Source organism: Candoia aspera, chromosome 9 (genome assembly GCF_035149785.1).
Source record: "Candoia aspera isolate rCanAsp1 chromosome 9, rCanAsp1.hap2, whole genome shotgun sequence".
Lineage (NCBI taxonomy): Eukaryota > Metazoa > Chordata > Lepidosauria > Squamata > Boidae > Candoia > Candoia aspera.
The window spans coordinates 469,145-496,294 of record NC_086161.1 but is presented as its reverse complement, the minus strand read 5'-3'; the positions used below and the strand labels follow the sequence as shown (position 1 = coordinate 496,294).

The 27,150-nt window shown below is 49.8% G+C and overlaps 2 protein-coding genes across 8 annotated transcripts; both read left to right on the top strand.

Annotated features, from left to right (window-relative positions):
- The first annotated feature begins 474 nt into the window (after nt 1–474).
- Nucleotides 475–18,500, top strand: DDX6 (DEAD-box helicase 6). 3 transcript variants are annotated; one of them, XM_063311019.1, is made up of 14 exons: nt 475–619; nt 1,525–1,969; nt 4,392–4,455; nt 6,710–6,814; nt 7,987–8,116; nt 9,747–9,893; nt 9,994–10,088; nt 10,407–10,529; nt 10,637–10,765; nt 11,988–12,104; nt 12,527–12,590; nt 13,573–13,674; nt 14,503–14,682; nt 15,333–18,500. In XM_063311019.1, exons 2-13 carry the CDS (start codon nt 1,773–1,775, stop codon nt 14,676–14,678), a joined length of 1,449 nt encoding a protein of 482 aa, XP_063167089.1. In that variant the 5' UTR covers nt 475–619; nt 1,525–1,772; the 3' UTR covers nt 14,679–14,682; nt 15,333–18,500. The 3 variants fall into 3 exon arrangements, with proteins under 3 accessions (XP_063167089.1, XP_063167088.1, XP_063167091.1); XM_063311018.1 differs by having other exon boundaries at nt 15,049–18,500; XM_063311021.1 differs by lacking the exons at nt 475–619; nt 1,525–1,969 and adding an exon at nt 2,857–3,001 and having other exon boundaries at nt 15,049–18,500.
- A 432-nt stretch (nt 18,501–18,932) lies between these two features.
- Nucleotides 18,933–25,490, top strand: TREH (trehalase). 5 transcript variants are annotated; one of them, XR_010068489.1, is made up of 16 exons: nt 18,933–19,111; nt 20,029–20,129; nt 20,502–20,670; nt 21,272–21,359; nt 21,444–21,544; nt 21,670–21,762; nt 21,945–22,064; nt 22,256–22,378; nt 22,493–22,542; nt 23,153–23,353; nt 23,584–23,801; nt 24,291–24,402; nt 24,607–24,719; nt 24,930–24,983; nt 25,096–25,276; nt 25,417–25,490. XR_010068489.1 is itself a non-coding variant. In XM_063311496.1 (15 exons), exons 1-15 carry the CDS (start codon nt 19,023–19,025, stop codon nt 25,213–25,215), a joined length of 1,731 nt encoding a protein of 576 aa, XP_063167566.1. In that variant the 5' UTR covers nt 18,933–19,022; the 3' UTR covers nt 25,216–25,490. The 5 variants fall into 5 exon arrangements, 4 of the variants coding, with proteins under 4 accessions (XP_063167566.1, XP_063167564.1, XP_063167567.1 ...); XM_063311496.1 differs by having other exon boundaries at nt 20,502–20,649; nt 25,096–25,490; XM_063311494.1 differs by having other exon boundaries at nt 25,096–25,490.
- The last annotated feature ends 1,660 nt before the right edge of the window (nt 25,491–27,150 follow it).

Genomic DNA, 27,150 nt, shown 5'->3' with positions numbered 1-27,150 from the left:
CCCCGAGGCAGGCACCGGAGGGAGCCACGCCGGCCCCTCGGCGCCCCGCGCCCGCCCGGAGCAACGCGGGCGGCTTTCCCCGCGCCGCAAGGCGGCTGCTCCACCGGGAAGGGCGCGGGCGCTGGGGCTCTTCGCCACCCTCGCCGCCGGGACCGCCGTGGCACGGAGCCCTCCCCGCCCCTCCCCCCGGCGCGGCCAGGCGAGCCCTCTGGGCGCCCGACGGTACCGGGGGTCCCTGTCCCTCAGCTGAGCCAAGGGAACGGCGGGCGGGCGGGCGGGCTCGGAAGGAGCGCGCCGGAAAGCCTTCGCGCGAGCAGCGGAGCCTCCGGGCCGGAGCAGCCGCCCGGCAGGCGCGGCCCGCGCGGGGGCGGTCGAGGGCCCTTCAGCAGCGCCGGGCGCCTGCGCGGCCGGCGGTGGGTGTGGCCAGAGGGGCGGGGCCTGCGCGGAGGAGGAGGAGGGCGCGCGCGCCAGGACGGAAGGAAGGAGGAAGGAAGGGGCCGCCATCTTGTCGTCGCGTCGCCGCCGCCATAGTCCAAGCGGAGCCACAGGCCGACGGGCTGCGAGACAGGCCGACCTGGAGCGGGGAGCGAGCGCGGCCGCCAGGCAGGCAGGCAGGCAGGTAGGCGGGCGAGCTGGGCCCGGGCGGGAGGCGCTCCTGAGGCCGCGAGGGGCGCGCGCTCCCCCGGGCCGGGCCGCCGTCGCCACTCTCCAGGCCCGCCGGTGGCGAGGGGCGCTGCTGCTGGCCGGGCTCCCGTAGCGGCCGGGCCTGTCCGGGGCTGCGAGGGTGGAGGCCGGGCCCGGCGAGGACGCCTCTTGCCTCTCCGGCCGAGGCTCCGCGTGGCGCGAGGCCCGGGAGGCCCCTGCCTCTGCTGCCGCCTAGCTCCCGAGCGAGGCCTTCCGCGGGTTCCTCCGGGCAGCCGCGCTCCTGGCGCCCAAGCTTCGCGGCTGTGCCCGAGTGCCGCCCGCGTCCCGACGCCCGGGCGAATACAGGCGCCGCCACTGGCCGGGCCTGAGACAAAGGCGGGGAAGCGCGTCGCTTGGAGGATCGTGAAAGGGCCCCCTGCGCCGCTTTAACCAGAGGCCTCGAGTCGGGGAGGGGAGGAGTGACTAACAACTGGGACCTCAGCGGTATCCGGGTCGAGGTTTGGCGGGCGGCGGTTGTGACTGTTTTGGGAGGTACCTCAGCCGTGTGGCTTGTTTGCAGAAGAATAAAACGGTTTAGAAACCTCGGAAGGCGTAAGGAAGCTTTCGCGAACTAAATACATTTAATCATGTACAAGTAAAGCTACCCTCGGTTGACGGGTATCTTCTATACAATATGTTCTCTACACCCAGAATTATGATCCAGCTGATGTCCCAAAAAGCCAGTAGTCCGTGGAAGGCTATTATTTGGAATGGAGTGTAATCCGGGACTCATGTTCCATGTCCTTTGTGTTTATTTACATCTCCAGAGCTTACTTGGAGGAGATGTGGGATACAGCAAACAACTGCAAGTACTAATGGCCTTGTCTATCTTATTTTCAGATTGAAGTGAGTGGTTTGGACAGAACTCAAGTGTGTTAGAAGACTTTTTAAAAAGTTGTTCCACCGTGCATCAGCGCAAGTGACTGCTTTATCTTGAGTGACTTTACAGGTGCTTGCCTCCGTTGCAATAAGAGACTCATATATTGAGCAGGACTTAATTTATCTCTTCATCTTGGAGAGTCTAATAAACTATTACAGTTTCTGTACTCACAACCGTTTGGAAGTTGAAAGACGTTTAAAAGGCAACCATGAGTACGGCCAGAACAGAGAACCCTGTTATAATGGGTCTCTCCAGTCAAAATGGACAGCTGAGGGGCCCAGTAAAACCTGGTGGTGGTCCAGGAAGCGGGGGAACACAGGCTCAGCAGCAGATAAACCAGCTGAAACATCCCAACACAATCAACAATGGCACTCAGCAAGCACAGAGCATGGCCTCCACTATCAAGTGAGTACTTGTGTAGAGCATCAGCAGTCATCTTGGGACACACAGAATGGCCTCCAAGTTCTGACTTCTGAATGGAGTATGAGCTCTTTCCTTCTTGTACCTGTTTTACCAACTACAGCAATATTTGATGTCATTTCTGAATTGTATTTGTCTCACATTTGTCCTATTCTATTGCTTTTATATTAGATTCATCTCTTGCTTCCTGTTGTTGCTTCATGGTGCCATCATTTGTATAGGGTGACTGTATATTTTTTAAAACACAGGTTTTTCCCAACCTACGTAGAGTTTAATTTGGCACTGGGATGAAGCAAAGGGTAGCAACATCCTGCCATTAGGAGACTCTAAAGAAAGGCTGGCCTTCTGATCAGACTGGAGGGTTCCTAGCTCTGCTGGATTTCTGTGAGTGGGAACTTACACAACTGCAGACCCCCCCCCCCAATGCAATTTGAGGTCCTTTATACCTCTGATAACTGGAACCCAGTACAGATTTTCTCTGCAGTGCCCCAGTGAATGGGGAGGCACATACTGAGGAAAAGGCTCATTCAGTGATCTGGGACAGGTGCTTTGGAAGGCATTAAAGGTAAGAGCCAGCACCTTGAATTTAACTTAGCATTAAGCCTTTGGGCTATTGCTAGAACTTTTTCAATTCTTTCAGAACTGGTATTGGGCTTCCTTAGCTAAAATCAGAGGTCAGTTTGCTTGCTGCATCAGGGATCAACTAAAGTAGAGAATCCACATGTTACAGTGTTACAGACAATCCTGTATACTTGTGAGGCTTTCTTACTAGTGGCAAGGTTATCATCTTGATAAAGAGATTTATTTATTTTCTATCTCACCTTTATTATTTTTATAAATAACTCAAGGCGGTGAACATCCCTAATACTCCTTCCTCCTCCTGTTTTCCCCACAACAACAACCCTGTGAGGTGAGTTGGGCTGAGAGAGTATCATTGGCTTATCTGTGGAAATTGAAATGGTACATAGTGTAATTGCTTCAGAAGATTTTTCCAAAGAGTTACCCAGCCTAGAACAGGTAATGTTTGGATAATATTGGTGTGAGTAGTTCTGTCATGTGTTTTCTGGAGGAAATGGAAATTCATCTTCACGGGACATTTCTTTTAGCAGTTTGCCTTGATCCTGTTGTCTCTGCCCATTTAAACCAAGCACTCCAACCTGCCTGTTCTGGTGAAACTACAAAAGGAGGGCCACACTAGGATAATCTGTTGTTTCACATAGAACAGAGAGTGGCAGACAAATTAGGGAGTTCAGGACTTCCTGGGGAAATTAACAGTCTTCCAGCTCAGTGTAACTGCTCAGGAGGCAGTAGCAGACACTGTAAAGCAGTGCTTGCTGCCTGCAGCCAGTGCAGCTGAACCAGCTTGCTGTAATCAGCTTTAGAGAGATCTTAGAGCATCACCAGGGTCTCCTCCCCTTGTAAGCATCCTGGTGTGTTGACAGTCTTCAGCCCTGGCACATAGCTCACCATTCTGGAGTGCCCACGGCTTGCTTAGCTTTGCTGGTTAGATTTGGGGAAAACAGCTTCAATTCTGACTGTTGCATCTTTCACATTTGAAAACACGATTGTGCGATGAGGAGCTGAAGAATGCTTTATCTAGCCTTCTACAATATAATGGCTTCATCTAGCCATAATATAATGGCTAAGGTATTTCAGCTGACCTGGAGGGCACTGGTTCAAATGCACCTTCAGTCATGGAAGCTGACTGGATAATTTGGGTCCAGTCATATGTTATCAACCCTGTGTATCTTACAGGGTTGTTAATGTGGAGCTAAAATGAAGGCTACTGTTTTGAGATGTGGGAAAAAAGATGCATAACTCTGGCTGAATTTAAAGGACATAATATATGACATGTTCAGATTCTCTCCACATTCTCCACTGCTTGTTTAATGTTGCGTTAATGCTTGATTACACTAACTTAAAGTGATGAGACTGACTTAAAATAGCCTTTGCTTTCTGTGACATGAAGAGTTTGTATGTCAGATACAGGTTCTAGGTGGATTAAAAGGGCTGTTGTTTGCATTTTGACCCACTTCCCATGATGGCTGGCATTTTTTACTGTCACCAGGAGTAAGTGAATTATCCTTGTATTACTCCACTTTCCCTGTCATGTTTTCTTCAAAGAAGTCTGGGAACCACCAGTGTGATGATCAAGCTAAATTTTCCAGAGATTTTTTTTTTTTTGCTTCATAGAACTGATAAAGGAATGGGTTAAAGTTCTTAAAAGTTTTGTTATGGATATACGGTTTGGGGAGATTCAGTTCAGCTGCGTTCTGTTCCGTTTCCTCTGATGTACATTTCTAGTTGGGTGGTACTTTCAGCCCTAAAGGTGATGGTGTCATGTATGATGTAGAGATCTAGCTTGACAAAATCAGGTCCAGTAGCTAACATAATTTTCTCATTTCAGACCTGGCGATGACTGGAAGAAGACTTTAAAGCTCCCTCCGAAAGATCTGAGAATCAAAACGTCGGTAAGGGCTTTCTAAAACTTTAAACCTGGGGAAGGGAGTTGTGTAGATGCTTCTCAGCAGATGTTCCTTTCAATGAAGTGGAAGGTTTCAAACTGATTAAATTGCCATGGTCTTACAGAATCCACACTGATGCATGACGATAGGTTGCTTGCTTTGCTGATTGCTATCTACTTGCAGGAACTCTGAAATTTCTAAGCTGTGGGTTGGGATTTTTGTTAAGTATCAGATGGTGTGGTCAGTGAGCTAGAGCCAGACATCCTGAAGAGTGAGGTTGAATGGGCCTTATGAAGCATTGCTAATAACAAGGCAGCAGGAGACGACGGCATCCCAGCTGAACTGTTCAAAATCTTGCGAGATGATGAGGTCACGGTAATGCATGCTATATGCCAGCAAATTTGGAAAACAAGAATGCCCATCAGACTGGAAAAAATCAACTTATATCCCCATACCAAAAAAGGGAAACGCTAAAGAATGTTCAAATTATCGAACAGTGGCACTCATTTCACATGCCAGTAAGGTAATGCTCAAGATCCTGCAAGGTAGACTTCAGCAATTCATGGAGCGAGAATTGCCAGATGTACAAGCTGGGTTTAGAAAAGGCAGAGGAACTAGGGACCAAATTGCCAATATCCGATAATGGAAAAGGCCAGGGAGTTTCAGAAAAACATCTATTTCTGTTTTATTGACTATTCTAAAGCCTTTGACTGTGTGGACCATAACAAATTGTGGCATGTTCTTAGTGGTGTGGGGATACCAAGTCATCTTGTCTGCCTCCTGAAGAATCTGTATAACGACCAAGCAGCAACAGTAAGAACAGACCACGGAACAATGGACTGGTTTAAGATTGGGAAAGGAGTATGGCGGGGCTGTATACTCTCACCCTACCTATTCAACTTGTATGCAGAACACATCATGCGACATGCTGGGCTTGAGGAATCCAAGGCTGGAGTTAAAATCGCTGGAAGAAACATTAACTATCTCATATGCAGATGATACCACTTTGATGGCTGAAAGCGAAGAGGAACTGAGGAGCCTTATGATGAAGGTGAAAGAAGAAAGTGCAAAAGCTGGCTTGCAGCTAAACCTCAAAAAAACCAAGATTATGGCAACCAGCTTGATTGATAACTGGCAAATAGAGGGAGAAAATGTAGAAGCAGTGAAAGACTTTGTATTTCTAGGTGCGAAGATTACTGCAGATGCTGACTGCAGTCAGGATATCAGAAGACGTTTAATCCTTGGAAGAAGAGCAATGACAAATCTCGATAAAATAGTTAAGAGCAGAGACATCACACTGACAACAAAGGTCCGCATAGTTAAAGCAATGGTATTCCCAGTAGTAACATATTGCTGCGAGAGTTGGACCATAAGGAAGGCTGAGCGAAGGAAGATCGATGCTTTTGAACTGTGGTGTTGGAGGAAAATTTTGAGAGTGCCTTGGACTGCAAGAAGATCAAACCAGTCCATCCTCCAGGAAATTAAGCCAGACTGCTCACTTGAGGAAATGATATTAAAGGCCAAACCGAAATACTTTGGCCACATAATGAGAAGACAGGACACCCTGGAGAAGATGCTGATGCTAGGGAGAGTGGAGGGCAAAAGGAAGAGGGGCCAACCAAGGGCAAGGTGGATGGATGATATTCTAGAGGTGACGGACTCGTCCCTGGGGGAGCTGGGGGTGTTGACGACCGACAGGAAGCTCTGGCTTGGGCTGGTCCATGAAGTCATGAAGAGTCGGAAGCGACTGAATGAATAAACAACAACAAAATCATTAACACCATCTCAAAATGTCTCTCACAAGGAATAGCTGCCTGCTGTAGATGGTGTAGCTAGTTACAAATAACCGCTCACTTTAAACCAACTGGTGAGGCTAAAAGAAAACACACACACACACGTACGTTCTGAATAAAAAGCATGGGCATAAAGTCTCAGACCACAACTTACTTGAATTTAGCCCCAAGATAATTTCTCTACCCCCCGTTTCTACCATCATTCATCCCCCACCCTTTTATCAAGTACATGTAGCTTGCGTATATCAGCACTTAATTCCTTCCCCTTTTAGGCCTTAACTCCACAGCCTTGCCCAGCCCAGTCCCCCTGCTTCCCACCACCTTTGCTTTCCCAAGAATGTCTTCAGCCCCTAGGGGAAGGTTAACAGGCACTGGAGCACCCACACTGCTGCTAGGCCTAACCTCAGAATGCCCTTTGCGTTAAGATTGAGGTTGCATGAGTTAATTATTCTGTTTTGCCTGTCCAGGATGTGACATCCACAAAAGGAAATGAGTTTGAAGATTATTGTCTGAAGCGGGAGTTGCTGATGGGAATTTTTGAAATGGGCTGGGAAAAACCATCTCCTATTCAGGTTGGTCAACTGTGGTATAAGTTTAGTAAGTTTAATAAATACAACTTTAATAAGTTATTATAAGATGCTTATTAATGAATAGAAATGTATATTGTAGAACGTGTGGGGAAAATATTAGGCTTTGGATTCCCATGTCAGGATGCTGTGCCCGGTGCTGTCAGCTTCTGCTGAACCTCTGTTTGTATCACCTAGATAGAGCTGTACCCATTCTGCACTCCTGGAAGGCTGGATGAAAGAAGTAGGTGGGAAGAAGAGGTCCTTTCTCCCACCGCTGGCCACTCAGATCCTTCCACCCCAGAGAAAAGAGCACTTTTCTCTGTGCACAAGATGATAGGAGCCATCATTTTACACCTTCACAGCAAAAGCCATCCAAGCTGAAGGACTCGCTCTTGTGCACACAGAAAGGGCCTCTTCATGGATCATTATGAGATGGAGAGGACAGGGTATCTGGAATAAAAGGTTGAGATTTCTCAGTCTTTCATTGGCTCTAGCTTGATTTAGTTTCCTTCAGATAACTAAGGTTCCAGTGGTAGATGGAATGAGAACAAAACAATGCATGTTTCCAGTAGGCTTCTTTATTATAGCAACTGATTGTTTGAATCACTAGTTTATGTTACTATTGCTACCAGAGCAGGAATGTTCTTGTCTCCGAACCCAGCCTTTCAGTCTAGAGAGGCAGATGCATGTGGCAGGTTGGGTTATACAGGCTACAGCCCATCCAGAAGAAGCCATAAGTCCATATTTTCTTCCTGCCCTTCAAAATTTGAATGCCCACCTAGTCACAACCACAGACCCCTGTTGACATGGGAGGGAGCTTATAATTATTGGTGTCACGGTCAGTTCCTTGCCAAAGGGTTGCCATTAACCTGTGTAATGAGGTTGTGTAGGCTGATGATTTGACTACGTTTTGGCACCTTGGTCTTCCTCTTCCAGCTGGGAATGAGAACAGAGCCACAAAGGGGTTAGCTGCAGGCACACTTGAATGACAGCTAACCCTTCCTTGCTTTTTCATCTAAAGTATAGCCCTTTGCTCCTTTCGTTTTTACGCTTTATGTTTGTATTCTCTATCCTCTACCTCATTCAAAATCTTTTCTCCAATTGGTACTTAGCCTTCTCTCCCCGTTTCCTTTACTGCCAAGTGTATTTTATATTGCTTTCCTGCTTCTTTTCAGGAGGAGAGCATTCCTATTGCTTTGTCTGGAAGGGACATCTTGGCCAGAGCTAAGAACGGAACCGGCAAGAGTGGCGCCTACCTCATTCCCTTACTTGAAAGGCTTGACTTAAAGAAGGACAATATACAAGGTCAGTGGAAGATAATGAGCCATGCTGGCTCAAGGTGCAGCAGGTCTTCATCTTCACCAGTGGCCATGTTAGGTTGCTAGCTACATAACAGCTTCACTTTTATGAAAGAAAGAAGCATAAAAGTATTTGGAAAAGGGCTTGATTGGAATTAGTAAGGCCCCTGTGGTTACTATTAGATTTTGACAGGAAGGGCTTGAGGAATTTCAAAGTGAAGCTGCTGCTGCTAACAAGAATGTCTTTATTTTATGCAGATAGAATAGAGAGACTACTGCACCCCCCATTCAGTACTCCCTCCCCTAGTCCATAGAGAGCACTTACTTTGCTGCTTTGTTTGTTCCACTGAGTCTGTCTAGCCAAAGCCAGCATTCAGTTAGCTACATATCTGGGAAGGCAAGACTTGGGATGAAATTGTGTGACACCATCTTCCCCCTTGTCCTAGTTCCTGTGCTGCCTTTGAACTGGGGCATCCTGTGAGCGGCCTTTTATTTTATTTTAAAGCCTGGGAATACTACTATCTGTGTGGTAGTGATTCCAGGAATTAGTATTGCACATCCTCCTCTTCAGTCTTGGACTTTCTGCCAAGTGCTTTTTTTTTTATCAGAGTAAGTATGAGAACGTTCAGACAAGATTGTTGCAGGGTTTGTTTTTGTGGGTTTGTTGTTGTTTTAGATGCCTTTACATTCTGATTATTTAAAAAAGCAAATTGCTAATTTTTTTGTTAATAGGTTCAGGGTTCTTCGATCAAAAGCTGGTGTTAACCCATGTTTCTTGTTTGTAATTGTTATAGAATCACTAGCATTCCTTGCCATGTCCCTATTTAACAAACCTGCAAAATGTCAGAAGAGAGATTTCTTGCATAAAGCCAACCTTCAGATTTTGAGGTTGGGAAGGAATGATTTTCCTTGGCTCTTCCATGAGCATTTTTTTCTTGAGGGTTTTATGAAAATGGGAATTGTCGTGCTCAAGTTCCTAAGCAATGAATAATTATAGAGTGGTTACAAGGATTAAAGATGGCTGAACAGCAATTTAAGGTCTTTTTGCAAAGTCACTGAAAGTACATTAGGATAGAGGTGGACAGTGGGCATGGAACGCTTGAATTTTTCAAGTGAACATCTTGTCTGTTTTCCCAGATCCCATAAATTCTTTTTTAATGGTCCTACTGCTCAAAGCATGAAGAAGCACTTGTTACTAAACTTCAGAACGGTTGTGGGGTATTTAAGTTCAGCATTGCTCTTCCAAAGCTGGTTGGAAAGCCTTATTAAAATGTACTGAGTAAGTTTTAGAGCTTTAGGCAAACACCCCACATGCTGCACTTCCCTGCACTATCATCTTCATTACATAGTGAGTTGGGGAGAAGTGTGATTTGAAAGATGCTCCTTCTTTGTTACTATGAACCCTTGAAATGCTGATGAAATGTTGAAATGGTTCACATTCCATTCTCTTTGGAGGAAACCAGATTCAGCACATCCAGGCCCCTTGCTAGTTTGGTGTCTATTAAAGGACCTTGTGAGCGAGAAAGGACACACGGGTTCCTGAAACTCTTACTTTCAGCTCTTGATAGACGTGTATTAGCATACAGACCCCTGGGAGCATGGAATGAGAGTGCTTGAAAGCATCTTCTCTTTTGCAGCAATGGTGATCGTTCCCACACGAGAACTTGCCCTGCAGGTCAGCCAGATCTGCATCCAGGTCAGCAAACACATGGGGGGGGCCAAAGTGATGGCAACTACAGGAGGAACCAACCTGCGGGATGACATAATGAGGCTCGATGATACAGGTAAGGCCTCCTGCAGCAGGGGCGGGGTGACCCTGAATGACAGCCCAGTTCTTGGTGCCACTTCTTGTCAGTGCCTGATACCTGCTCCTCTTTTTTGCAGTGCACGTGGTGATAGCAACCCCAGGCAGGATTCTGGATCTCATCAAAAAGGGAGTAGCAAAGGTGGACCACATCCAGATGATTGTCCTAGATGAGGTAAAATCTAACTGGCTGAACTTTAGGAGTTATAACCTGAGCCCTCTGCTACCAGATTAGCTGTCCTGGGTGTTTTTTGTCGGAGTTTGGTCAACTGCAGCTTGAAATCAGGGCTAGATCATGCCTCATCCCCCCGTGCTGTTTGAGAAGGGGGCCTCAAAGCCAGAAGTGGCCTGCCATGGCTGGCTAAGAAACATTGTTTTGACATAAGCTGGGACTCTGGCCAGTAACCTGCTGGGAGGACTGGTTAAACATGGAACAAGTTCTCTGATGTATCGTGAAGTCTTGAGCTTTGAACTGGCCAATTTTTTATTGCAGGCAGACAAGTTACTGTCTCAAGACTTTGTGCAAATAATGGAGGACATTATTCTCACTCTACCTAAGAACAGGCAGATTTTGCTGTACTCAGCCACTTTCCCTCTAAGTGTGCAGAAGTTTATGGTGAGTTGAATGAGTTTGATTTAGGGTTGGTGCATAATTGAGCAAAGGGTCAAGTGTGGTTGTTCTTGCCATGCTGCAGTCTACATTTCAGAGTGCTTCTCTTCCAGAATTCCCATTTGCAGAAACCCTACGAGATTAACTTGATGGAGGAGTTGACTCTGAAGGGAGTGACCCAGTACTATGCTTATGTAACAGAGCGCCAGAAAGTGCATTGTCTCAACACTCTATTTTCCAGGGTAAGAAGTGAGATTTAAGCTAAGTTGGAGGCTTAAAAAATAAAGTGACCAAGTCAAAGAAGTCCTATAGAATATTGTTTGAATGAAAGGTTTTATTTTGCCACTTACAAAACTTTTATTTTTACTGCTTCAGTCTTTTAGTTACTGCCTTGTTTCTGTGTGCCTTTCCCCAAGCCTTTGTAGTCTGGTACTGTCCGCTTTCAAAATGGCCAGTCTTCAACAAAAGAAATACTTGGTCAACTTTCCACAGTTGTAATCTTTGGGCACCAAACAATTACGAAGCCACGCTTTATCTTTTGACTGGGAGAAAAGTAGTCTGGGGTGCCTTGGTGGGGCTCTAGGGCAATATACTGAAGTAAAGCATTGTAACAGGAGAACCTTGTTAGTCTTTTTTTGTACGCCTTTCAGTCAATGTTGACTCCTGGCCACTGCCTGGACAAGTCCCTGCAGTTTTCTTGGCAAGATTTGGGAAGTGGTTTGCCAGTGCCACCTCCTTTGTAGGGCTGAGAGAAAGTGACTGGCCGAAGGTCACCCAGCTGGCTTTGTGCCTAAGGCGGGACTAGAACTCATGATCTCCCAGTTTCTAGCCTGATGCCTTAACCACTAAACCAGACTGATTCTCTTTGTTAGTCCTAAGGTGACAAAAAATCAGAAAGCGTTTGGTTGCACTTTTTCTGACTAACAGGAGCTTTTGATTGCAGCTCACTTCATCAAATGCATGCAACCCACAGTGGGTTTTTAACACAGTACAGTTGTTAATTGATAGGGTGCTTGTAATCTGTCTCACATGTAACCTGCATCTGCATAACCAGCCTGGCTTCCCCTTCCCTCCCTTTCCCTCGCCTCCCCCCAATTTAAATCCTACCTCAGTCTAGCCGCCCTGTGCATCTGATGAAGTCAGTTATGGCTCATGAGAGCTTATGCCTTTTAATAAAATGCATTAGAAAAGGTGCTATCAGGCTCCTTCTGAAGTAAAGCAGCATTCCTGGCTCAGACTTTCAGTTTACAAGAAAGGGGACATGTTCATCATAAGCATTACTACTGCTTGGAAGTGTCTTCACCTCAGGATGATAACCAGGTGTGAGGAGGGGAGTTCAATATGTGATGCTTTAATTAAGAGCTGTAAATCAGAAGCTATAGCATTCCAACTCCTTGTTTTTTTAAGTTGCCTTGCAGTTTACAAGCAGAGAACAATGTAACACCTTACTGTCTTTGCATTTAGCTCCAAATAAATCAGTCCATCATCTTCTGTAACTCCTCCCAACGGGTTGAATTGTTAGCTAAGAAAATCTCCCAGCTGGGGTACTCCTGCTTCTACATTCATGCAAAGATGAGACAGGTCAGTGTGCTGTTCGGGGCAATTAATGAATGTCTGCTGGGTTTCAGGTTGTGAATTGGGGAGTAGTGGTGGGTGTATGTGCAGATTTTTTTTGGAGTCATCTTGGTCTCCGTTGGCTAAGCACTTGGAGCTCTGGAAAGTTTTTATTTCCTAAATAAAATGAAACTTACAGAGTGGATGAGGAGAAGCCTGTAGAGAGACCAGTGGAAGCTTGGGCAGAGGTCCCAGGGTGAGAATTGGGAGGGCAACTGGTCATGCAAATGGCACGTTTGGTGACAACCTAGGTGTCCTTATCAGGTGGGACTTTTGCTCCTGTTAGAGGTCTGCCAGTAGTGCTTGGAGTTTCCCTGGGGTGCCGAAGCACAAACTCCTGGGCTTTGGTCAAGAATAACTTGGTGAGACTTTCTGTGCTTCTTTGCCAGGAGCACCGCAATCGAGTGTTCCATGACTTCCGGAATGGCTTATGCCGCAACCTTGTTTGCACTGGTGAGTGCCCCACTGTTCTCTGTGGCTTGTGTGCTGCCTGGAAAGGCTCTTTAGTCACTGGGCGGTTTTGGTGCCTCATTTTTGGAATTTGTGGAGCTACTTTTAGCACCTGGATATGGTGAAACTAGGAAAACCCTGTGCCTGGTCACTTCTTCTGTAGATTACTACAATGTGCTTTCACACGGGGTTGCTTTTGAAGATCGCCTGGAAGCTGCAGTTGGTGCAGCTCATCTTTTGTCAGCGAAAGCTAGGATTAGGATGTAACACTACCATTGCAGGCCCTGCAGTGGCTACCAGAAGGCTTCTGAGTACAGTGCGAAGGGCTGCTTTAGACCGATAAAGCCCTCCATGGCTTGGCGCTCAGGTGTCTCTGGGACAGCTGCTCCAAACTGAATCTGCCTGTCTGGTCTGCATATCCTGAACATGTGTTTCGGGTATTCTCATCCCTGTGTTAGAGATAAGAGAGAGGGCTGGGAATCAGGGTTTCCAAATCTTGTCTCTGACACTGAAATAGTCCCTCAGACAGTGTCCTCCTGATATTCAGAAAGGCAAAAAAGAGAAAATTGAAGTTTTCATCGTTAAGACTGTGAATGTGAGAGCACTTTGTCATTTGGCTGGGGTAGGGTGGGGTTCTAATTGTGATCTTTTTAATGTGATGCTTTACTGTTGTTGGGTTGCTTTAATATATGTTTTAAACAAGCAGTATTATGATAGGAATCATCTTGTATCTTTTATTTTCTAAGTTGAGATGCAGCTAAAGAAAGAGAGGCCAGGAGGTGGGAAATAGGGAGCCATCAAAAGAAGAACCCCACAGGATGCATTCTTGAAAATTTTTCACTCTAACATGTCTTTGTGCTTGAGGCTATAGAACAGACAAAGGGTTGGATGAGTATTGTGTCACTTACAGCAAGAGATTCTGTTTTCCTGAGCCCTGCTTTTCTGCATTACCAGAATTTTCTAAGGTGAAAGGTTTGTTTTTCAGATCTCTTTACCCGAGGTATTGATATCCAAGCTGTGAATGTTGTGATAAATTTTGATTTTCCAAAGCTGGCAGAGACATATCTCCATCGTATTGGCAGATCAGGTGAGGCCATTGTTCAGTGAAAAATTACAATCTGTTTGCTGTATAGTATAGCTCTTTTATGTAAATGGATACATCCCATGATAGAAAATAAAAGATTCTGGACAGCTAGAAGCTAGCATTGATTGCTTTTTGGGTGAAAACTATACATGTCTTCGCTTGAGATACCTGCCATAACTTTGCTGATATCAGTGGGAACATCAACCCTATTTCACGTGTAAGCAGCTAGAATCCTTAGGGAGCGCCTCTTTAGGGCAGTTGGTCAGTTCAGCAGTTCCCTCGAGCAAGGTGCAGGTTGCCCCATAAGTGCATCGTATCAGCAAATCCCCTTGGCTCTGTAGCTGGGCCATCCTTTCCATGCTGCTCTCTGTGCAGGGTGGTGCCAGCTGAGCGAGGAGGCAAGTTCAGAGGGTGTCAGCTTCCCGTGGGAGAGTCTGTCTCTTATAATAGCTGTTTGTGAAATGCTGTGCATGTTAGTTATTGCATTATCAAGGAGCACATTTGTGTCTTGCTTGCACATCATAAGATACATTATATTTAAAGCTGCTGTTGGATTAAACAAATAAGCAGCACGTACGTACATTTTTTTATCTGAGGCCCAAGGATTAAGATTTTTACGGTTGATTGTACCCCTCCCCACAACGTTACACTAGTATAGCCGTCTTGTTAAAAATACTACAGCAAGTGAGGGTCTGGCACTGGAATATATCGCTCTATCACATAGGCAGGGAAGGAGAGAACTGGTTGCCAGCAAGTCAGCCGCACATATTCCACGTGAGGCAGGCATGCTGCCACCTGCCCAGTGAGAATCTCTGCTTTTTCTCTTCGAAGGTCGATTTGGCCATCTGGGCCTGGCCATCAACTTGATCACCTATGATGACCGTTTCAACCTGAAGAGTATTGAAGAGCAGCTGGGGACAGAAATTAAGCCCATCCCTAGTAACATTGACAAGAGTCTGTATGTGGCAGAATACCACAGCGAGCCCGTAGAAGATGATAAACCATAACTGCGTAGGTATCAGAGGGCAGAGCCAGTGGGTGGGTTGCCTGGATCGGGCCCTCATCTAATCCTCTGGTATAGGCTATCCCCGGGAGCCTTGCGGAGTTTTTCCTGCATGGTGCCTTTGAATGCTATCGAAGGAAATTACTAAAGTGCACATCTAGAGGAAAACAAGTATCGATACTTATTTTGGCTTATGACCAGACTCTGCCCGCTATTTTTTGGCATGTGGCCTCTGAACACAGGGTTGTGCGTAGCTGGCATCTCTTAGGAGTTGGCGGGCAGGACCTGGGATGGCCTGGGCCACGGCAATCAGGCAGGTGGCTTTTTGATGCTGCTTCCTTGGTACTAAAGGTAATGTTCTTTTCTTTTTCTAGGCTTTGCTTAAACACACAAGCTAAAGCCCTTTGATCTGGACATGTGAAACGTCATTTCTTGGGGAATGCCCCTTCTCTTTGAGGGTTTTTCATCTTTTTCTTTTGGAACAATTAAAATTACAGAGCTTTCCCCCCCTTTTTTTAAAAACAAATTGGCTGTGAGGACAAAAGCAGAAGATAGGAAGAAAATACCTTTTGTTTTTCCCACTTGTTTGCACTGTGTGCTGACTGAACATTAGTTGCACTAACTGCTGGTTTTAATTTCTTTCATTGTGATGGAGTAGAAGAACTCTGAAACGAGAAGACTCCCAAACTCCACCTTGACTGCGATTTCAAGTTCACCCACAGCTGCCCAACCGAATGCATTTCAACTTCTCCCTGGCTCCTCATCTGTCTTTTGAGCTAAAAAGCTTGTTACTTATTTGTGCAAAGTGCCTTATGCTATGAGACCATTCAGAGAATCCCTTTGGATACAGCCCAAGGAGCCGTTTTGGTTCAGGTCAAAATCTCCTTCCCCACCTGTTTCCTTCCCCTTCCAGGTGCAAATGCTGGAAGGTGGCCCTTGTCAGTAGTTTTGTTTTGGTTAACTTTCCTTTAATGGAGGAGTTGAGATGCAGTTGTAGTTCACCCACTCTGTAAATATGTGTATTTAAGCAAAATAACCTGGATTGCCTGGGTTGATTGAGGGAAACTTCCACACTCTGAGAGGAAAGAGCCACTTGCCAACCACTCTGCACAGGAGCCACCCAAAAAGCCCCCGGGCTCTCGCAGAACACTACAGACTGGCCTCCGTGAGTCTCCCTTGGGGGGCACAGCACTTGCTGGGCAGACTTGTCTCCAAGCCATGATGGTTTTTCCTCTCTCGTGTGTTCTGCAGAAAATTGGATGTGTATACTTGTACAAACTCTGTAAATATGTGTTTTTCTGTTAAGGGTTCATATAACTTCCTTTTTTTTTTCTTTGTTTGGATGAGGCTTGCTGGCGTTAAAGGGATTATAGATAGATCTTGACAGCAGCTAAAGGTGAGAGGGGCTCAGTTTTCCGCAACGCTACTCAATGCCAAGCGCTGTGACTTCAGGCCTTTAGGTAGGTCTGGCTTGCTTTAGGGGTTGCAATATTTGGAAGAGATCTGGGTGTCCCCCCACCAAGGGGGGGGAACCTCCCTGAAAGTGGGATCTGCATTACGGGGGAGGGGGCACAACAACTTTTGTTTGTCTTGAAGCAAGGAAGAACAAAAAGTGGCAGCCTAGAATTGGGACTCAAGCGAGCCAAAGCCTGGCCGGCCCTGGCACCTTCTGGCATGAGAGGCTTCCTGCCAGCTTGCGGCAACCCTGTTTCAAGCCTGCTGGGCAAGGGACGCAAGAGCAGGGAAGACGAGCCCTCTGCTCTCCTGCCTGCGGGGGGTGCTTTCCATTCCAGTAGTGTTGCTTTAAAGTGTGCCCCTCCCAATGTGCTTGGTGTTTGGCCTGATACGCAGGCACAAGGAGCGAGACCACTCAACCTGTAAACTTCTAGTGAATTCCCTTCCAGCCTGACCAGCAGCAGACTGCCAGGAGGCACCTGGGCAAGCGCAGGCTCTCTTGGCTCAGAGACGGGGTAGTCGGAGCCACCCCACTTTCTTGCCCCGACAAGCCAAGCAGTTCTGATAGAAAGTACCACCTTTTCCAGCCCTGACCTCAGAGAACTGTGCCTAGAGCCAGGTGCCTCCTGACAACCCTTTGAATGTGGAACATGTCTTGTCTAGGTGACTCCACAGAACCGTAGCAAAAGCTGTATTAAAGGAAAGCTCCTCTGCCGGGAATGCAACCGTGGCTGCCTCAGACTAGCGAGTACTTGGGGTGGGCAGCTTGGGGAGGGGGCAGTTTTGACCCAAAGCGAAACTTTGCTCATCTGCAGCAGCCGGGGGGGGGGGGGGGCTTCCCAGGGGAGGGGAGGTTGCTTTACAGCAGAGGCAAAATGTGTGCAACACTCTAGAACCTTGCGACAACATGCGCACACGATGTGGTTCCATGAGCTGAGGTGGCCACTCTGCCTGGTGCCACACTCCTCTTGTCACTCTTGAAGCACAGCATTTTTTAAAGAGAAAGTATTACTTCACCCGTGGCCACCTAGCAGAGGAGCGACCTCAGCCTCCCAGTGCCATTTTTGGGTAGCTTTGGTTGGGTCAGAAAGCCACCTGACAATGGCCCCTTGCTGTCTCTTGACGGTGAGGCGGGACTTGGAAATGGAAAGATGCTCCAGATACTGACTAGGGAGACCCTGGTCTGTCTAGTTTTTTTTTTTTTTTTTTTTTTTTTTTTTTTTAAACTCCATCTGAAAATGAAGGCTGAGAATTGGACGACTTATTCATAGAGAGCAATTACCAACAGTTTCTCGACTGATGCGGCTGCTTTGGGGAAATTCAGAGAGAACAAACTCTGGCACCTTTTGGGTTCCTTCACTCCTGCAGTAGGTTAATGCTTTGGCCGTAAATTCCATGGGCTCTTCCCAGAGCATGCTGCACTCAGTGGAGATGGCCTCGGGGGGTGGGGGGTGGGCTCAGTTTTGCTTTTTTTTAATTACTGCAGAATGAGATGGGAGCATCTTTCCTGCACCCTCTGCTTTTGTGTCTGTTGTTAGAGCTGGATGAGATCACAGAGACTAGACACAGAAACAGATGAGTTTGATTTGGGCATCTCATTCTGCATTTCTTTATTTTAAGGGTGGGCTTGCTTGCACAGGACTGGCTGAATCCGGCCAATCGGGAGAGGCACTGTTGCGTCCAGGATCCTTGTCTGGCTGTGAGCTGTTTCCACCAGTAGTCTGACCTATGCTGTTGGTGCAAAGCACACCACCAGACACTTTCCGGGGCACAGTCATGGCTGTTTGTTCCCTGGCAGGACATGGGAAGGTCAATCCACGTGGGGGCATGCCCCATTTGCAGTGGAATCTTGTGGTAGGAGCAGTTAGAGATGCGCCCCCTCTCTCTGCTGCAAGCTCCTCCACTCCTCCAGCGTCTTTCTGGAGTCCTGTGCAAGCGGTGGGGGGTGGGGGGTGGGGGGGCAGGATAATACAAAGATACAGCATTGCTGTATTTTAACCAAGATTTGTGGGGTGGGAACGTGTGGAAGAAAATAAGTCAATTTTCCCTTTCTTGAAACTGGAAAATTCGGGGGACATACATTTTTGTTCAGTTCAAGCAATGTTGTATTTCATTGATCCTTGGTTCAGTTCAGGCCATGTCCAGTATGAACAGTGGGGGCTAGAATTTGTCAACAGGGTGGGTTGGGAGGGGAACATTATTTTTTTTGGTTTGGAACTGGCAGATGTCCAGCAGAGCTCAGATTTTGGCACAGTGTATGTACACAAGTATATAATGGAAGGCTGTGAACATATTGTCAGAAGTGCTGAATGATAAAATCCTGACTTATTTTTTAAGAGAATTGGCTCAATAAAAGCTCACTGGGACTTGAGCTTGCTTCAGACTCTTTATTTGCATGGCACATTGCCCTGTTAGGGTTGTATTGCAGGCACTGAGGGTGTGTTCAGAAGAATAAGCAACACAAAGCAAAGGCTGGCTTGTACCACTAAGCTCTGAAGCTGCTGCTTGGGGAAGAAGAGACACAGCCAGGGTTCAAGGCACTGGAGAAGGGCATCTCAAAGTGGCTTGAGAGCATTTTCCTTCTTTCTTTCCAGGCAGCAGGTTGCTGACTTGCCTGGGTTGGGCAGTGGCACAAATTGCTGTGGAGTTTGCCCTTCCCTTACACCACCCTCCCCTGGGCCTGCAAGTTCCCAGGCTCCACCCTTGTCTGCATGCCAGTCCTGGAGCAGACGCCACTGTATTTCCAAGCAGGTTTTGGTGCCCAGCAAATGCTCCGCCTGGAAAGCAGACGAGTTCAGAGTCCTGCGTGGCTGCGGGGGTGAAACTACAGACTTGCTTTGTGGGGATAGCCTGGAATGATAGGTGCTGTTTGGTGCCCCCGCTCTCTGCTGAAATGCCAGGTCAAGTGGTGTGTCTGGCCCTGTGTGCAGCTCTGTGGGGGTGGCAAGCAGCGGCAGGCAGCCTCCCACCCCCATGTGACAGGTGAGTGAGTGAGAAGGTGGTGGGCTAGCCTGGGTGCTCTGGGGCAGCATTTCCTGGGGAGTTGCCTTGTTGCTGTCCTAAAATTACAGTGTGCAATGGAGATGAGGCAGGGGATTGCTGGGCAAGGCTTGAGGATGGCCTTGGTGCCAACCCTACCAAGCCAGGAAATGCACCCAGGGAGCTTCTCTTTGCCAGCCAACCGTATTGGGCAATGAGAAGAGTGGGAGGGCAGGTTAAAGAAGGAGAAAAAAATCATGTTACTTTAGAAGGTGGCTAGAAGAGTTTAGCCTGGTGGAGAGAAGGGGGGAGGTTTGGGGGGACCCCACGTTTGTCCCTGGTTGCCAATCATTGAGTGAGGGAGCAGCTAGTACTTCACCACTCTGTTGAGACTTGGTGCCTGAGTTCTGTGTTCTCAGAACTGGAAGGAGCCCCTCTTGCTAGCTCTAGTTGAATGCTCAGCCCAGATGGGTACCTCATAGGTGGTTCTTCCGCCCTGCAAAGTGTGATTCGCATGGGGCAGAATCCCTCTCGCCAAGGAGGGGCTGCTCTCAAGACAGCCAGGGGAGGGGGGGAGGACCTGCACAGAGTTCAGGAGAGCCTCCTGCAGGCATGGCAGCCCTCTCCTGTGCCAGTGTGCCAACAGAGCGGTTCTTCCAGGCTGTATGGGGAGAGTGAGCTTGGCAGCCTTGGCATCTGCAGTGTTCCTGGGCCAGATGTTGGGGAAGGAATGGAATTCGCTGTCCAGAAGATGCCTGGGGTGCATTGTCACTGGCAGCCATGGCTGTGGGCGTAAAGGAGCAACTGGGCTTGCCTTCCCTGTCCTGTGAAGGCCTTGCTGCTGGTGGTGCTTGCACTGGTGTTACTTTCCCCAAGGGCATTGCTCTCCTGCAGACCAGCTTCTGCTCTTCCCTTGCCAGCCACATCTACTGCACTGGGGAGCTGCTCCGGCAGGTCCAGCAGGCCAGGCTCTTTCAAGATGACAAACACTTTGTGGACATGCCACTGAAGTCAAATCCAGGTGAATGCCACACCCAGCCTGTCCTGTAAGTCCACCTCTGCAGCATAGACCTCTTCCCATTACCAGAGCCACCCTGCTCTCATAGCAACCCCAATCCCTTGGTGAGATTGTCCTGGACTTAGAAGTAGGTTGTGGTGTTGCATCAGAGAGGTAAGACCGGTGGCTCCTGCCAAACGGTCTGCTCAAAATGAGAAGGAGGCCAACTGGGCATGCCAGTAGTGCACTTCTGCAGCAAGGCAACAGGCTTCCTGGGCCCAAAGTGTGCTGATGCAAGCCTAGCACTCCACACCCCTGCTCCCAGCTGCAGAGGAAATTCTGAATCTGACTCCTCCCTGGACCAGGGTTCACAGACCTTTCCTCCATTCTTCTCAGATGTGGTTCTAAAGCAATTTTGGGAGCTGGTGAATGCCACGCCCGGTGGGGTGTTATCCAAGCCGCAGCTGGCAAGGTTCGTGGAGGCTCACTTCCTTCCCCCAGGGCAGGAGTTGGAAAGCTGGACACCTCCAGACTGGACGGACAGGTACAGTTCCAATTGGAAGAGGTGTGGTGGTGCGTTCCCTGCTGTCTGAGGTGGCAAGATGCTGCTCCTTGCAGTTGCTGACTTCTCAACTAGGACCACTTTGCTGGAACACGCTGGCCACTCCAAGTCACGCATTCGCGCTCAGTCCTGTTCTGGTTCACAGGGCTGGACTTAGTCTTTGGGGTCCTAAAGAGCCCACCTGTTGCTTGAGACCACTATTGCCACTCCCAAACCTTCTGGTGAGAGACCCTTGACCCTGGCAGCCAGCCAACAGTCAGCCCTCTGTTCCCTGAGTGGCCAATCATCTGCCTCTGGGCGACCCACCAGAGGCCCCCTCCCAGGCCAGCTCCCCTGCACCTGCCATCATCCCACACTGCAGCCAGCTGGGACCCTGCTCCACCCGCCCTGCCCCCCCCCTGTTCCCTGGGAAGCTCCTGGCTCATGTGGTCTCCCAAGGTGCCTCGGCCTCATTCTTTTGCACAGGGTTGGGGATGGAAGCCTTTTCCTTTCAAGGCCTTGGGGGCATTACAGAGGTTGCAAAGCTTGTGCCATTTTTCTCCCTGAATCCCTCACTGGCACCTTGAACGGCGGCTACCTTCTGAACCTCCTGGACCCCTCTTAGCATCCCCCTGCTCAAGAAGATTTCAGATGAGAAGCTACAGTCCTGGGCCCGGGCCCTGAATGCCAAGTGGAAGCAGCTGGGCAGGCGGGTAAGTCCCGAGAGCCAGCCGGTCTGGGAGGGCAGCAGGCGGCTGCCTGGGCCCTCAGCAGAAGCTGCTCCTGTTTCCCCTCAGATGAATCCTGACATTAAAGTGGCTCCTTGGCGTTACTCCGCGATCTACGTGCCAAACCCACTGGTGGTGCCTGGGGGGCGGTTCCGTGAATATTACTACTGGTGAGACGCGTGAGGGGCTGGTGGTGGGCATGTGCCCCAACAAGCTCTCCCAGCTGTTCTGCTGAGGCCCCTCCCCCAGCCTCCCGTCCCCTGTGCCAGGCTCACCCCCTTCCTTCCTGCTGCAGGGACTCCTTCTGGGTTGTTGCAGGACTCCTCCTCTCCAACATGGCCGCCACAGCCCAGGGCCTGATCCAGAACTTCCTCCACCTCGTCAGCAAGTGAGGGTTGGCCAGGAGGGGCAGGGCGGGGAGGGGGCGCTTCTCCTCCTGCGTCAACTCCCCAGCAGGCTGATGGGGAGGCCCACCAGGTGGGCCTGGACAGCTACTCTGCTGGCCTTGGAGGGCCTGGCAGGATCTACCCTGCCACCAATCCTCTTCTGATCCCCATGGCTTCCTGGCAGCAGATTTGGGCACGTGCCGAACGGAGGCCGAGTGTACTACGAGCGTCGGAGTCAGCCACCACTCCTCACCCTGATGATGGAGAGTTACCTGAGCCACACAAACAACACCGAGTTTCTGCGGTGAGTATCTTTCAACCAACCAGTGACTGGGATTTGGCTTCCTCAGCATGCTGGGCTGCAGTTCAGCATGCAGAATTGGCCAAAGGCATCGCCCCCCATACCCCACTTTGGTCTCTGGGCATAAACAGGAATTTTTGGCTCTGCTGCTCAAGGCCTCCCCTATAGCATCTTCTGGCCACTACCTTCTCCAGGGAAAACATCCATCTGCTCGAGGCTGAGTATTGCTTCTGGCAAGTCCAACGGGTTGTCAACATCTCCTCTGGGGGCAAGCAATACTCCCTGAACCACTACAATGTCCAGGTGGGGGAACCCAGGTGAGTGACCGCCACAGATATAGTCCTCCTTCCACTACTTGGACACGCTTGGTCTCCTACAACTTCTGGATCTGCTTCAACCTTTCTCTCTCTTTCCATCCTCTCCCCCACCAGACCAGAGTCCTACATGAAGGATGTGGAGCTGGCAATGGGCTTAGATGAAGGTAACTGCCCTATCAGGTCCTCCCTGTCAGTGGAGGGAATGGCTCGGTAATGGTATTGTGAGAAATATCTTGAAATAGTAGCTGATTGCCAACTAAAGATGAGCAGCAGAGTGATGCAGCTACAAAAACAGCAGATGCAATTTTTGTCTGCATCAGCAAAGTATAGCTTCCCAATCACAGGAGGTAATAATTCCATTTCATTCTGCTTTGGTCCAACTCTTCCTTGAGCATTTTGGCCAGTTCTGGGTACCACATCTTAAGAAGGGTTCAGGGAATAAGGTTAGAGATTAGAGGAAAAGGGTCAGGTGTCCTTTTTCAAATACCTGAAAGGGTGTCACACATGCAAGAGGGCCAAGACCTGTTCGCCACAATCCTTGAAGGCAGAACATAATAACGGTCCAGGTTACAGGAAGGGAATTCCCAGTCAAATGTTTGGGAAACCTCTTAATAGTAAGAGTCGTTTGGCAGTGATGCAGATTGGACTCATGACCTTGGGGACCTCCTCCATCTCTCAGATTCTAGGAATGGGAAGAAACCCGACCCTGTGTGGGGCCATGGTGGGCAACAGCGGATGCTGCCGCGTCCCGCTTCACCACTTATCTCCCCACAGAAGCCCGGCAGGGGCTTTGGGCAGAGCTGAAGAGTGCTGCTGAGTCTGGGTGGGATTTCTCCTCCCGCTGGTTCTTGCCGGGCCCCCCACCGCTGCAGGCCACGCTCCAAGACACCAGAGTTAGCGCGATTGTGCCGGTGGACTTAAACGCCATTCTTTGCAAAGTTGAGCAGCTGTTGGCCACCTTCTACCGAGTCCTCGGTGAGAAACGGGGCAAAGGCAAGGCAGTTGCCACCAGCCCCCACATCAATGGGAGGTCTGCCAGGGAGGCCCGACTGGAGAGAGGAGGCTGCTTGCCTGGAGGGATGCAGTCAGCATCACCTGCCACAGGCTGGTTCGTGAGGCTGGCCTGGCCCGGGTGAGCTGCCTGCCTGCCTGCCTGTCTGCCTGGGAATGGCATTTGCAAAGGAGGGGTGTTGCCTCCTCCCCAGGGAACAGTGAGAGAGCTGGCCGGTTCCAGGCTGCGTGGAAGCAGCGGGTGGCTGCCCTCACCGCTGTTCTGTGGAATGATGATGCAGGCGTCTGGCTGGACTATAACCTCCTCCGCCAGAGACACAACCGGGCATTCTACCCCTCCAACTTGAGCCCTTTGTGGGCTGAGTGTGGTGCGGACCCGCCCAGGGTGGAGAGGGCGCTTCGCTACCTGGAGGTAAGAGGCAGCTGGTGGCTGGCCAGAGACCGCCAGGAGGTGGACGTTGCCTAGACAGTTCCCGGGTTCAGCTAAGGCACCCTCTGATTCACCTGCAGAGACCCTGGCCCGCTTCTGGGGGAGCACTCCAAGTCTGGGGGGGTTGCAAAGGTGTGCAGCAGAGAAAGCACCTTGCCCACCTGCTTTTCCCTAGCTGCAGAAGTGCTGAACCTTGGAACCCTTCTTTGTGGGGAAGCCTTACAGATGCATGCGCAGAAAGGGTGGTGGCAGGCAGGGCTAACTTCCCCACCCATACAGACTGAACATTGCGGTCTGGTTGCACCTTGCTCCACTCCCTGGGGACCAGGGCCAGGTGTCAGACAGGATGGGTGGCCTCACGACCGCCTTCCCCTCCCCCTGCCCTGGCCCAGGCCTTTAGCTGCTGCTCCCCCCTTGAGTTTTCCTGGAGGGCCTGGCTGGAAATGCCCTCACCCTTGTCTGTGCCCCCAGGAGAGTTCAGCCCTGTCCTATGCCAATGGACTGCCCACCTCCCTGGCACGGACGGGGCAACAGTGGGACCTTCCAAATGCTTGGGCCCCACTCCAGCACATGGTGATTGCAGGTGAGGAGTCCTTCCAAAGAGTCATGAGGGTGTTGTGTTTTGCATGTCCTGGGATGACACTGCTTCTGCTCTTCCAACTCCCATATGGGTGATTCTCCAGCCTTGTTCCTCTGGTGGACTCTCCCAGCCACAGCCCAGCTCAACCCTGCAGGGCAACGTCTCACCGCCCCATTCGTAAACTGACGGAATCTCCTGCCCTCCTAGGCCTGGCCAAGTCCCCTTCCCCCCATGCGCAGGAGCTGGCCTTCAGCTTGGCTCAGCGCTGGCTGCAGATGAACCTGGCTGTCTACGAGAAGCACCAAGGCATGTTTGAGAAGGTGAGGCCTCTTGTCTGTATGCGCCTTGGCTTACTCTTCCGAGTGGCTTCATTTTGCATGGCAGCTGGCCCCCCATCCTTCCTCTGTCCCTCCCCAGTATTGAGCCTCCGGTGTGCAGGCCCCTCTCTCTTTGTCCTTTTATGCTGGTCCTTGTGGCACTGTAGCCTGGAGCAGCCACCATTTGTGGCTAACCCCTTTTTTCCCTTCTAGTATGATGTTGAAGGTGACGGGAGGCCAGGTTCTGGTGGGGAGTATCCAGTGCAGGTAAGACGTCACTGTAGATGCCGCTCAAGATGAAGGAGGGGGGGCTCTTGACCTAACAGGCCGCACTTTCCTCTACTGATTGGCCCGGTCCCTACCCCCTCCTCTCCTGCAGGAAGGCTTTGGTTGGACTAACGGCGTGGTCCTGCAGCTGCTGGATCTGTATGGTGAGCGGCTTGCTGCCGCCAGCTCCTCCCCGTCTCCCAGCCCTGGAAGGGGGGCCACCGTATCCTAGTTGTGCTCTCGCAGCCTCCTAGGGGACTCGGGGAGGGGCTTGTCCACCAGGAAGGGTAGCTGTACCCTTGGTTCAACTCTTGAGACCCTTGGCTGTGGGAGAGGCTCAGCTCAGCGGAATGCCTGCGGTGTGCATGCCCTGTGCCCCCCTCGCATCAAGCCGGCAGGAGAAGTCCCAGCAGTGCAACCGTTCCCTTCTCAGCTGTCCTTGGCAGGGTGGCCAGACAGCTGCTGGACATGCGCAGGCAATAAAGTTCACAGGGTGCTTTGCCAGGATTTGTCCTCAGTGGCTGGTGTGCTTTGTTCTAGTGTGGAATGAAAACAACAATAGCAACAAAAAAACCAAACAAACCAAAAAACAAAACAGCCAGCCTTGGTCAGAGCAGAAAAATGTAACCAACGAGGTCAAGGGGACGTGGCCACAGCTCAAGGCACAGCTGGAAAAAATCCAGATGAAAGCCTGGAAAGCCAACGGTCCGTCAAGGTTGCAATCCCAGGGCCGATGAACTGAGAGAGAAAGGCGAAGTCCATCTCTAGAATTGGCCATCAGATCTACAAGAGTGGCCTTAAAAGGGGGTTGGGACACAGAGCCACAACGTGGCCTGGAGCTGCGGGCTTCCAGGCTGATTACCAGGGAGCCACAGGAAGAGGCTGCCTCCTCCGGTTGTTGGCACCCACTTTTTCACGGTGGAAAGGGGTTAGCCAGATCCTGCAAGTCTCTCTTTGCAGCCCAAGTCATGCCAGAGTGGCCCTCTGATCATTAGGCGGAGGGTGCAAGGTGGCCCCATCCTCTGCCTGGGGAAAAAGACACACCTGGCCTGGCAGAGGACTGAGTGCTCATGCTAACAAATCTGGGGATGACCTGGTGAGGAAGGGGGCAATGGCAACAGAGGAAGGCCTGCAATCCGTCCGTCCTTCAGCAGAACGGAGTTAGAAATAAATCTAAACCCCTGCTGCATTTGGACACGGCCAGTTCGCTCCCAGGCAGCTGTTAGCCCTTGTCTTAATGCCCACATCAGCTGCACCTGCATGGGGACTCCACTGCACTTTTTTGGCTGATGCCTGTGCCTGGTTTGGAGACTCTGCTTGGTTAAATCTAGTTCAAATTAAGCCAAGACTCCCAATCAGGCCCAGGCATTGTCACTTGTGCCGGTCAGGCAGGAACAACACGTAGGGAAGCCCACATGCATAGGAGGAACTTCCTCATTGTCCATGTTCAACAGGGAGATCACCTGCACCAAAAGCTCTTTCACGGGAGGTCCTCAGGCCAAGCAAGCTGCTCCTGGGCTGGGGAGCCTTCCAAATGGAGCAGGAAGCCACCACTAGCATCCCTTGGGTCCTGGTTGCGTAGACTGCCCTGGTGGCTCAGTGGGAGGCTCTTGTCCAATTCTAGGGGGCTGATGTGGGGTAGGCGCAACTGTGCAAGGTGTGGGGCATCTGACATAGGGGCTGGGGGCAAGTGAAGCGCCACAAGCCCTTTGACTGGCATCGTTGTGCCTGATGTCAGGACCCATGTGCACAAAGCCAGGGTTTACTTCATGGCACATTTCCTTGAATTGTCATCGTCTTGCTTTGTAGCAAACCCCTAGAGTGTTGGGTCCATCTAGAGAATGGGCGGGGGCTGCTTCCTGCACTGCTCCAGAGAATGCCTCAAAATAAATATTCTAAAACAAAAAATGATGGATATTCTCTAGGAAACTCTTGAAGGCCCCAATTAGATGGATGATGAATGGCAAACCTGTCAACTTACCCTTTAAATATCTAGATGTCTGTTCCCAATCTTGGTCTATTCAAGCGGCAACTTTAGGGTTAGATCTACTAGTAAGAACCCCAAAAGCATCCCTAAAAGTTGCTAAATTTGCAGGTCCATCTGGAAATAATTATGTTCCAGCAACCATTAAACTATTTAAAGCTAATGTTCTGGGTATGATGCTAT